This window comes from Pseudorca crassidens, chromosome 7, assembly GCF_039906515.1.
Source record: "Pseudorca crassidens isolate mPseCra1 chromosome 7, mPseCra1.hap1, whole genome shotgun sequence".
NCBI classification, from domain to species: Eukaryota; Metazoa; Chordata; class Mammalia; order Artiodactyla; family Delphinidae; genus Pseudorca; species Pseudorca crassidens.
Window position 1 is genome coordinate 105,127,551 of NC_090302.1, and position 12,591 is coordinate 105,140,141.

The following is a 12,591-nucleotide window of genomic DNA, read 5'->3' on the forward strand; positions in this document are numbered from 1 at the left end:
ATCACCCTAGACATATTATTTAAGATTCTCTGGGAGATAACAAGATCAACGGACTTGACACCTTCACAATTTACAGAGAGAAGAAAGTATGGAAGGAGAGAAAGAAAAAGTAGGAAAGAGTAATTGGGAGACTTGGGTTCTAGAATCTAGTAAAAAGTAATGGAAACAAAGACATCAGCCAACATTACAAATAAAGCCATGAGACACATCTCTTGCTTGGCAATTAACATAATGTAATTTCCAAAAGTCTTTCTACAAGTAACGTTAGGGGTAGGCAGGTCTAGACAATTTTCTTTTTTTTTTATTAATTAATTAATTTATTATTTATTTTTGGTTGCATTGGGTCTGTTGCTGTGTGCGGGCTTCTCACTGTAGTGGCTTCTCTTGTTGTGGAGCATGGGCTCTAGGTGCACAGGATTCAGTAGTTGTGGCACGTGGACTCTAGAGCTCAGCCTCAGTAGTTGTGGCGCACGGGCTTAGTTGCTCTGCGGCATGTGGGATCTTCCCAGACCAGGGCTCAAACCCGTGTCCCCTGCATTGGCAGGCCGGTTCTTAACCACTGCGCCACCAGGGAAGCCCTAGACAATTTTCTATTCAAGGTAAAGAAAACAGGGTAAAAAAGTCTTGAGATAGGGCCATGAAAATTAGAGGGGCTGGGAGGTTGGCTTTCAGTTCTCTGACAGGTAGTGCAACTGACATCTTAAAGAACAAAACAGGGGAAAGGCATATTACATGTCATTCCCTTGACTCAAGCTAAAGTCAGTAATATGTTCTCTAAGATGTAATCCATTTCAGACACAGAGAAAGTGGTGCTAATTCTGAAAACACCTCTAGGAAAACTGACCTTGAATGCTATTGGCCTTCACAAGATGGGCACAGTCCATCAGTACTTCCTTTGGAATGTCTTCTATTTTCTCCCCCTGAAACACAAGAATAAACCAAATGGTCCACTACCTTGTCACTGATCAATACTGGAGCACTTTTATAGGGCTTTGCTACCTTACTAGGCACCATTTTATTAAAAGCAGAGGCTCTTCAACTGTATTTCAAAACATTGAAAAACGAAGTCCATTGTGGAAATGTTTAAGACAAGGCAGTAATATGGAAAATCCTGACTTAATAAGTGGGGAAGAAAACAGGGTATGAAAGAAAACTACTAAAATATTAACTGTATTTATGTCTGAGTAATTTTTCCCTCTTCTCTTTCTTACTTTTAGAAACCTTGTGGAGAAATGGTGCCTATTTTTGGCAATGGGAAGTCTTCTTAGCTGAGGTCCCTACAAACTTGCTCTCAAGAGACATCTTATAGTTTTGGGTCTCCATGATCTGGTAGGTCATCTACCCTCGGCATTAGTCAGGAACCAAGCTCCTGGTGTGTTAGATATAACCTTCTACCGTAAAAGAGAAAAAATACTGCTTCATTCTCTTTACAGATACTGTATCAAAGTCAAAGCTGAATAAGCAAAGCCATTCCAAAAGAATAAAAATATCTGAGGCAAGAGCTAGTGGAAATCAACTCAGCACTTGGCTGTTAGGCATGGGATTACTGAAGCACTTCTGTCTGGGAATGCAATGTTTTATCTACCTAAATATTTGAGATAAATTAAGTTTATTCCATTAGGTTTCTATTTTTTTCCTTATTTTAAATGTTTCAAAATGGAAATCTCAATTACCTAAATTTTCACCAAAAAATACGTGATTTAAGTTTGTCACTACATTAACGCCACATCTCATCCTGTGAGATTCCCTGACCACTTAAACAGAGGAATCTGAATTTACCATCTTGATAACACAATGTCATCATCATGAGTATCAACCTTTACACTAGGCTCTAATATAGTGATAGTGATGCCTTCAGGGGCATCTAAAATACACAGAAGCTGACTGACCCTATACTAAATAAATCAAATAAATAATTAAAAAACAAAACAATAGCTACCACTTTTTGAATATCTGCTTTCTGAGTGCTAGGTACACTAAATAAATGGCCATATGAAATGGATAGTACTACGCTCACTTTGCCAATGAAGAAAATGAAGTTTAGCGAGGTGAAGCAACTAGGCCAAACTCCCCAATATCTAGTAAGTGACAGAGCTGAGAGATGAACCCAGGACTAACTAAAGCCATGCTCTAACAATTGGCCCCAGAGTGTGGTGCTTATGGAGTTTCTGTGGAAACGTACAGCTTCTTGGTCCTTGATATCAAGCTATGTCACAACATCCCTTCTTGCTACCTGTACCTATTGCTTTTCCTGAAGCAATAGCCTCTTCTTGTTTTGCTACTTCTAATATAATATGAGCAGACCAAATAAAATAAAATAAAATAATTCAGCTGAGCATTATGCATAAAGTCAGAGTAAACAAACTCTGCATGGAGAGTGTAAGGTACTCTCCACATGTAAAGGCCAGAATTTCGACTGTGGGCTTTGTGCCATCTGTGTTAATGAGATAAGCAACCTCTTGATAAGTGAGATTTTTTCTATAGGTTTTCAAAAATCAAATAAGCCTAGGAAAAAAACACTTGTTGAATATCCATGATCTTCAAGGCTTGGGTTGAATTCACCTGAATTTGACAAAGAAAGAATGAACACACATAGTGCTTAGCATGTGCTAAGCACTGCTAATAATGCTTAACTGAAGCATTATTCTAAATGCTTCAGTTATGCTAGCTCATTTAATTCTCACAACAACCCAGTAAGACAGGGACTGTCAGCTCCCTTTTACAGATGAGGAAACGCACACAGCTGAATAACTTGCTCAGAGTTGCACAGCTGGTAAGCAGCAAGGCTAGGATACAAAGCTGGCAGTTTGGCTCCAGAGTTTGGGTTCTGAACTACTTATACTTAGTCTCACTGCATCTCCAACACTTACTTGGTACCTACTAAGTGCAAAGGGCTATGTCGTTTACTGCAGGAGATCAACCAGGTAAAAGTTCCTTAAGGAGCACATATTTTTATCTAGCACATTATGTGCTTCCAAAAGAAAATGAAATCAAACTCCTGTTCAAACAAGGTCTAACTGGTGGTAATGTGAACTTGGGACTACCCACCGTTATTTCCATTTTCTGATGCAGCAGAACCCAAAGGAAAAAATTTAATCTGAACCAAAAGGAAAGTTGGGAACACCATACTTTATCTTCTCTAGACTTAAAATAGTTCCAAAATGGCAAGAAGTTGCCTAGGAAAATTCAGAATTTTGTTCCAGCAAAGAGCTCACAATCTTCCTCTTTTTTTTACAACACAGTTCTCAAAAATATAAATAGAATAAGTAAAGATGTGGTAGAATGTTTTACCTTGTTAGTAAATTAAGGAGTAAATATTATAAGCATAATGAAGTAGCATCTTGTATTTATTAAAATGGTCAAAAGGTTGCTATTTTTCTGAAGTTATAAAAACCCAAAAAGTTTTTGGAAAACCTATATATATCAGGTAGCATTTTAAACCAGCATAATATTTTCAAAGGGCAATCTGGCATAAAAGGAGTTATCAAAATGTTTTTATATTTTGACCCAGTAATTTCATTTCTGAGAACTACTCTAAAAAAAAAAAAGGAAGAAAAGAAAAGAAAAATAGAAAGTAGTTCATTAAAAAAATATTTCTTGTTGGGGATTCATAACGCTGAAAACTGTAAACAACTTATATTCTGACAACGGAGCTTTCAAATTAACTGTGGCATATTATCAACTCAAAGCAGCCAGTCAAAACAATAAATATGAAAATAATGCAGTAACGTGAAAAAGTTTGTAAACTGTCACTTTAAAAGTAATACAATCTTTTTGATATCGAGCTCCATGAGCCGTTCGTATATTTTGGCGATTAATCCTTTGTCCGTTGTTTCATTTGTAAATATTTTCTCCCATTCTGAGGGTTGTCTTTTTGTCTTGTTTATGGTTTCCTTTGCTTAAAAGCTTTTAAGTTTAATTAGGTCCCATTTGTCTCCTTTTGTTTTAATTTTCATTACTCTAGGAGGTGGGTCAAAGAAGATCTTGCTGTGGTTTATGCCAAAGAGTGTTTTTCCTATGTTTTCCTCTAAGAGTTTTACAGTGTCTGGTCTTGCATTTAGGTCTTTAATCCATTTTTGAGAAAACCATAATTCAAAAAGAGACATGTACCAGTGTTCAGTGTAGCACTATTTACAATAGCCAGGACATGGAAGAAACCTAAATGTCCATCGACAGATGAATGGATGAAGAAGATGTGGCACATATATAGAATGGAATATTACTCAGCCATAAGAAGAAACGAAATTGACTTAATTGTAGTGAGGTGGATGGACCTAGAGTCTGTCATACAGAGTGAAGTAAGTCAGAAAGAGAAAAATAAATACCGTATGTGAACACATATATATGGAATCTAAAAAAAAAAAAAAAAGGTTCTGAAGAACCTAGGGGCAGGACAGGAATAAAGACGCAGACGTAGAAAATGGACTTGAGGACACGGGGAGGGGGAAGGGTAAGCTGGGACGAAGTGAGAGAGTGGCATGGACATACATACACTACCAAATGTAAAATAGATAGCTGGTGGGAAGCAGCTGCATAGCACAGGGAGATCAGCTCAGTGCTTTGTGACCACCTAGAGGGGTGGGATAGGGAGGGCGGGACGGAGGCTCAAGAGGGAGGGGATGAGGGGATATGGGGATATGTGTGTGCATATGGCTGATTCATTTTGTTGTACAACAGAAACTAACACAGCATTGTGAAGCAATTATACTCCAATAAAAATGTATTAAAAAAAGTAATACAATCAACCAGGGGAAGCCAAGGTGGAATGCAGACTGAGACAAAAAAACCTAAGTGTGTGATAGACATCACTGAAAGGCATGAGGTGGGGAGGGCAGGGAGCAGCTGACAAGTAACTTTGAAAAACAGCATTTTGAATGGCAACTGTAATTGCACTGTACTTCAGTTGATAAAGTTGTTTCTTATGGGGATACAGGCTAACAAATCTGAAACCACTTCCATATATACTAGATTCAAATAAGCAAATGATAGTGGATGGTGGGAGCCAGGCTTCCCACTGTCTGAGAAGGAAGTAATAGATAAGCAAGGAAGGAATGTGAGAAAGGCCCCTGTAGTAATGGGTTCATCAGAGACACCAGTCATGTTTCGCTTACTGTAGATACAGAAAAAATTATGCATACAAATTACTAACATGGGTTAGTATACATACACCTATTTCCTAGCTCTGTCACGTGAGAGGGCCTAGAAGCAATGATACTCTAGTAGCAATGAGCACACCCAGAGTCCAGATCTTGATTTCTAAATACCATTTCCCAATAAAAGAAACCAAAGTTCCTCAGAGAAATGGCTGATCCTAGAGCCGGAGCAGGGAAAATACAAGATGAGCCTGGAGCATCTTGAGTCTCAGAAAGTAAGGAAGTGCTCTAAAAGTAAAATGACAGGAGCATGTCAAAGGAACACTAGAGGGCTTCCCTGGTGGCACAGTGGTTGAGAGTCCGCCTGCCAATGCAGGGGACACGGGTTCGTGCCCCAGTCCGGGAAGATCCCACATGCCGCGGAGCGGCTGGGCCCGTGAGCCATGGCCACTGAGCCTGCGTGTCCGGAGCCTGTGCTCCGCAACGGGAGAGGCCACAACAGTGAGAGGCCCGCGTACCACCAAAAAAAAAAAAAGGAACACAAGAGCCAAGCAGGAAGAGTCAAAGCAGGGACAATTTTAGCAACAAAATGACACAGTACTGGATTATAACCCAAAGTAAAAAGTAAATGTGTGAGTCCATACTGATATAAGTAAATGACTGAATTAAATACATGGGAGAGAAGAGACGAATCTTCCTTACAGAAGAATTCCAAACAATATATGCAGGTACTACCCACACCAGGACGTGGAGCTCTCCCCCTTGAGTACAGGCTGGACTTAGTGACTTGCTTCCAAATAATAAAGTATGGGGGGAGAAGAGCAACTCTTTAGTGAAAAAACCTGACAAACATTACCCTGGCCAGGAGATCAAGGTTAACACCATCAGTGGTAAGTCCTATTAATGCATATACCCCTGACATGATGGGATAAGAGCACTTCACCTCTGTGCTATTGTTCCCCCAAACCCGTAACTCCAGTCTAATCATGACCTGATCAGTACTTCTCAAACTGTCAAGGTCATGACAAACAGGGAAAGAGTGACAAACTGTCACAGACCAGAGACTAGGCAGACATGACAACTAAAATGCAATGTGTGACGCTGGACCAGATCCTGGAACAGAAAAAGGACATTAATGGAAAAACTGGAGAATCCAAATAGAGTGCAGATGTTAGTTAATAGTGATGCATCAGTTCTGGTTTCTCAGTTCAGACAAATCTACCACGGTAATGTTAAGATGTTAGCAATGGGGAAAACTGGACATGGGGTATATAGGGACTTGTACTACCTTTGCAACTTTTCTGTAAATCTAAAATCATTCCAAAATAAATATTTTTTAAAATACTCATAACAATTATCCACCCCTATGATTCAACTACACAAAAAACAATAGATGGATATAAAGACAGATTGGAAAAACAGTGGTTTTATGTGACTAGGGAACATTAAATCTTTTCCCTTTACTACGATAATGCTGTTTTAAACCTCCCAAAGCAGCCCCTGATAACTAGGAACATATATGCCCTTGGTGAGGCAGGAGAATCACATGAGCCTGAAAAAAAGGAACTACAACATGATCTTCCTAGAAGAAGACAAAGTCCAGTAGTGGCAACTGAAATGGCAGGGAGAGAGAGCAGAGGTGACACAGAGCACACCTCAGCTGGCAGGACAGGGCAGTGCTTCTATCTGGGAAATATGTGCTGTGTCCCCTTCCAAGCCTCAAAACTCACCAGAATTGCCCTTAGTGATTTCCTGGGTTGGGGGAAGACATCTCTTCGTTTGCTAATTTGTAGACTTTTGTACATATTACTCTAAACAATTTATTTGCCCCCAAAAAAGGACAGAGGACAAGATAGGATGCTCATCACTACAGAAAAAGTCACGAATCCATGTTTAAATCCAGTTACCTTATGTAATCGAAGGTATACATGAGCCGAAGAGAGTTTGTCCACATGAAACCTACAAAGAATGAAAACCACTTTTAGCACGAGGTACAAGATAACCATCTCCTCAGGCCACCTGCATTTATAGCATCCCAATCCAAAAATATTAATTCAGTGCCTACTGCACACTGAGCACGATGGGGGGCAGAAAACAGTCACCACCTCCAAAGAGCTCACTGGGAGAGGTGAGAAAAAGAGCTCAACTGGGAGAGGTGAGAAAAACATGGAAAGATCTGCAGCTGTGTGAGACTAAGTACCAAGACGAGTACAGGAGGCAATGAATGTTAAAAGCCCAGGGAAGGGTGATTTTTCAAGTGAGAAAGAGCTATCAGTAACCCAAGGCTTCAATGATGAACTGAGACTTGGTGGGTCCCAAGCTGAACCACGGGACTTAGAGCAAACACGGGGAAGGAATTTTAGGTGAGAAGAGAAGGGATTGAAAGAAGTCAGCAAGACTCCAGGGTTGCAAGCCTGGGAGACTCACAGGACCACTGACAGTAACATCTTACAGTTGGAGAGGGAGCCAGTTTGGCAAAAAGATGACAGGTTTGGTTTGGGAAATGTTGAGTTTCAAGCGATGGCAAAACAATCCAAAGAGAATGTCAATCACGGAGATGGAAGAGTCAGGTGAGGACTGAAGCAGTAAGCAGACCACATCACCAAATGGGTCAGACCAACAATTCATCCAGCCTTACCTCTGACAATGACACTAATACGCGTCTCCTGGGAAAGCATGGTGATTGCCCTTTATGACGCTGTCCTAAAAATATTCAGAATGCCCTCTCACCCCAGTATCCTAAATATACCTTTCATTAAGGCTCTATCATTCACCAATTTAATTAAATCTTTTAAAACTTACTTCTTTTTTCACCTAGTTCAACATTTGGGGATTTTAAGTTTTTCATATTTACAATTCACCAAATGAAGTTGACCCGCTCTTTCCAACACCCAGAGAGGCCTCCAGAATGCTAGTGATTTCTGTTAACTTTTCTCTTCCTTAGTCCTTTCCTTTCCAGACTGAGGAATGTTCAGTAAAATCCTAAGGAGGCAACGTCACGTCCCATTATGTATTTCTTTAGACATTTTCTTAGCATTAATGGATTTTTTAGAGCTGAAAATGGTTACACACTCATACCTGGTCCAAGAAGTAGGCAGTGTGATTCTATATAAAGGTCAAGATTTGCTGTTTCTCATGCCCTCTTTAAAAAGGTTAAGCATCTTGCTAGTCACTTTGGATAAAGAAAATGTTTACACATTTTTGGCAGTCTACGATGACTCTAGGTCTTATGCCTAACCATTAGTGACAGCCAGAAATGAATACAACATCTTAGTTTGATTTATTTTTCTTCTGCTGGTTCATTTACTTATTTGCATTCCCACGTAAGAGATTCCTACTGATTATCATCTGCAGCTTGGCGTTTTCCAGCCAGAAAATGTGTTTTTTTGAAAATCTGGAAATTATACCTCACTGCTCTGTTTCAGAATCTTAGGAAAATACCCCATTAGTAAGCAAGCTCAATTGAGAAAACTTCTCCCATTCCAATTTGTTTTAAGTTCTCTATCTACAACAACTCTTTCCTACATACCCATAGTAGCTTGATTGTATTCTGATTTTCCTTAAAGGTCTCTGATGTGGAATTTTATCAAAAGACATACACAAGTAGTTTAATGTATATACACACTGGGTTCATACATAGGCAGTCAAAGTCAAACACACCCGGGAATATCACTGCTGATTTACACCAACTTCAGGCTTGTAGGTACACCTCTACAAAGTGCAAGGGGAATGCATGTCCCAACGGTGCTTTGGTTGAAATGTAAAACGAACAAAAAACTCAGTTCTGTAAACAAACTATTTTGAGCGAGTTTCCTTAAAAAACCTTCCAAACCTCCCAAAATGCTCACTCCAAGTTTAAATTATGCCCACCAGTTCCCTAGTTCCCTCTCTTCCTTGTTATCTTCCTCTCCCTGCTTAATCACTATTACTCTTTATTGAATGCAGAGACTAGAAACATGAGCATCCCTGACCTGAGAATGTAGAGATGCACGGGACCCCAAGCTGGGTCGTTTAACTCCTTAAAGTGGGGTCTCTGGAAATACTACTCATTAGGGGGTTTGGAAGCAGTGAACACACACTCTTTGTATTTTCCTTTGTTTCAAATGAATTTAGTTCCACTCTCATTTAATCCTAGAAAAATTCTTTGCTTAAAAGCACCTTAGGAGGTTTCCTGGTATAAACTGAGATGTTGACATTCCCAGAGGTTAAGTTCCAGGTTGAAAATCTGCCCTGGAATGTAGATCAACTGATTCATTCTCTGCACGCCCAGGAATGTTTCCAGGATTGACAGTTTATTAACTGTAACAGGTCTTGAAATTTACGGCTATGCCAGCTCACATCTGACCTAGGATAGCTTCTGGAAATAAAAGTCAATCACTTCCGACAACAGACAGTAAATCTCAAGATTAAAGAGTGTCGAAATGGCTATCGGGCAGCTATAGACACCAGTCTGGTAAGTGCCTTCCAGAAGTCTACCTTAACGAAACGAAAAACCCAAGTCATGATACATGAGGTGTAGGTTGTAAATTGCAAATTTCTCTTCCACTTAATTTTTTTTTAAATGTCAAGTAAAAGGATGTAGTGAACTGACTTCCATGGTGCATCTGAGTATGTAACCTTTCCTATGCAGGTATTTCTGCCCCAAACCTTACAGCAGGTAACTGCGTAACAGGTGTGATCATCCTTATCTCTTGTGTGACAGATCTGGAGATCTTTGGGGCCCTAAGGACAACTGAAATAATCCAGCCAGGGTGACAGGTACTCAAAATGGAGATGACCAGAATGCAGTTACTGTGAAGAAATGTCCAGCAGAGATCATTTCCAGACAGGCAGAGAGCTAGTCAATTAGAAAGTCCACATCTATTGAACACTAACTATGTGCCAGGTCCTACGCTAGGTAGTGGGACAGAGCAGTAAACAAACCGGGTGGATCACTGTCCTGGGCTGGGCGGGGGAGGCAGGGGAGCAGAGCTTATAGTCAAGCGTCCTAGGAAGGTAAGCAGCACCTGATGCAGAAGCCCTGAGCACTGCAACCTGCCCACCTGAGGTATGGGGGCACCAAGCAGTGTCTACCTTCATGACATATTTGAGTTCAGAAGATGGGCCGCTGTGCTGGAACAGGGGGTTGATTTTTTTTTATCAGCCTTTAAACTTCCTCAGGTTTCTAGTGCCTCTTGTTTCCTGGAGTGTGGACTTCAGAGAGGGCAGACAGCCAGGGAAGCACTTCCACGGGGTTAGGAGGCGGAGCCTTCACAATGAGGTAGGCTGGAGCCAGAGAGGCGCCCTTCAGTGGGCTCCTGCAGGTAGGCCCGGGGGTTCCAAGAATGGCTACATCTAGGGAGTAGCTTAAGTTAGTCTCTGGGCAATATCTTTCCTACCAGATGTCCAATGCTGCATACCTTACTGAAAATCAGTCAACTCTTCTAAAAAGTGGCAGCCTAAGCTCTGTCACTATAGGGAATTAAGTGAAGGATCTGGGCCCAAACAGCCTGAGGGAAGACAGAAACAGGGATCTAGAACTCGAGCTGGCTGGGGGCCAGCAATGACCCGAGTGGAACTGTTCAGTTTCCCTTAGCCTGAGTTTCCTCATCTGAAAAATGGGCATGATATTGGTAACTATTTCACAGGGTTGTAGTAAAATGCCATGTATGAGTGGAGGTAAACACTCAGCAGGATCTGGCCTACAGTTTACGTGTTTGGTCAATGTCCATTACTACTATCCCTAAAGCCAACAGGATCCGAGTGTTTCTCCTCAGAGACGGCATTTGGTAGGGGGGTGTTAGGAGTTGTAGAGACCATATCCCGCTCTACAGTAGGTAGAATTAGGCTCCAGGAGAGAGACATCACAAGGGTTAGAGGGAGTGGTAGAAGCTGCAGCTAGAAAAAGAAAGCAAACTGAGTATGAGAGCATTACATGAAAGAAAAAGAAAGTAGCAGGAATCCATGAACTCCTCACAGGTTTTGGGTTTGAGCTGCAGAAAAGCCCATATAGCATCCCAAGGCAGTTAGAAAAAGAAAAGAATTCAACTAAAATGAAGGGGTTTTTTTTCTGCATTTGTTTTGTTGTTTTTTTAGACTGGGTTTGGTGAGCAGCAACATAAAATTATCTTGGAAGGAGGCTAAGAAAGAATATATCATCATTTTTGAAATTTCCATAAATTCTTTTAGAAAGAAGGGGTAGGGGCTGGATCAAGCCAGGGTTAAAATCTTTGTTGAGAAGACAAAAGGGAAGCCAGTCTGTGTTTTCTTTAACGCTGGACCTGGTCAGATGCTCTACCTATTCCACTGACATGGAAGCTTGCATCTATTTTCTTCACTGCTTCTTGTGAAGCCTGTATCCATCCACTCAAAAAGAGCGGTCTGAGTGTGTTAAGTGCAGTGGTCTCAGTAACCTACTATGAGGAGACACACAGGAGGTAAAAGCAAGCCTATGTTCCTGAGACCTTTGCAGTGAGGCCCGAGATCTAGCCCTAAGACCTCATTCCCAGTTAACGTGGTAATTATAAATGAAGGGAGCTGGCAGTCAGCTATTTACAACAATATTCATAGACAAAACGCAATGCATGAGTTCCTAGTTTTAATCATAGGAGTCAGGTGGTTGGTCAAGTCTAAGAAAGTAAATAATGATCCATAAAGAGCAGAACCAAAATTGCTACTTACCAGATATCTTCAGGCCAGCCATACTTTATCAGATCTTCATCTGCAGAGAGACAGGAGAACAAAGAAAAGGAAAAACAAGAGAAATGAAGGTCTTAAGGGATACAAACTACTATGTATAAAATAAATAAGCAACAAGGATATATTGTACAGCACAGAGAAATAAAGCCACTATTTTGTAATAACTTTAAATGGAGTACAATCTATAAAAATACTGAATCAGTATGTTGTACATTGAAACTAATATAATATTTTATTTATTTATTTTTAATTTTAATTCAGTTTTAAAAGTATTCTTTGGTTCTTTTATTTATTTATTTTTTGGCTGCGCTGCACAGCTTGAGGGATCTTAGTTCCCCGACCAGGGATCGAACCTGGGCCCTGGCAGTGAAAGCGCCAAGTCCTAACCACTGAACCGCCAGGGAATTCCCTAACATAATATTTTAAATCAACTATACTTCAATAAAAATAATTTTTAAATAAAACAAAACTAAAAACATGTTTTAAAGAGAAGGTTAAATGAAATATGCCAAAGTTTATCGTAAATTGGGAAGGGAAAAAAAAAAAAACCAATCTTTTCCACAAAACTTTTTCTCTCCCTTAATAAAGAGTAATTCAAAGAGGCTTTGATGCTTGAAAATACCAGAAAAATTTTTTAATAGTTTTTACAACTGGACAATTATAATCATAATTTTGTATAACATTTATAATCTAAAGTTCAAAGATATTTCTATTTGAAGATAAAACTAACACTGGCAAATCAGAGCAACTGAGATGTTAGATAATGTCTTAGAAAACTGACTCACTATAACAATACTTATATGTTAAAATGGTTTTGCTA

The 12,591-nt window shown here is 40.0% G+C and overlaps 1 protein-coding gene across 7 annotated transcripts in view; it reads right to left on the reverse strand.

Annotated features, from left to right (window-relative positions):
* Positions 1-12,591, reverse strand: part of CCDC25 (coiled-coil domain containing 25) — a 90,799-nt gene that overhangs the window by 68,410 nt on the left and 9,798 nt on the right. For 6 of the 7 annotated variants that reach the window (XR_010945172.1, XM_067745244.1, XM_067745243.1 and 3 more), the window contains exons 3-5: positions 11,754-11,793; positions 7,001-7,052; positions 845-920 (exon numbers count right to left, since the gene is read on the reverse strand). Coding sequence is in view for 6 of the 7 variants with exons in the window: in XM_067745244.1 (XP_067601345.1) it covers positions 845-920; positions 7,001-7,052; positions 11,754-11,793 (168 nt within the window). In the remaining variant the exon portion in view is untranslated. The remainder of the gene's footprint in view (positions 1-844; positions 921-7,000; positions 7,053-11,753; positions 11,794-12,591) is intronic. The other variant, XM_067745247.1, reaches the window with a different exon arrangement.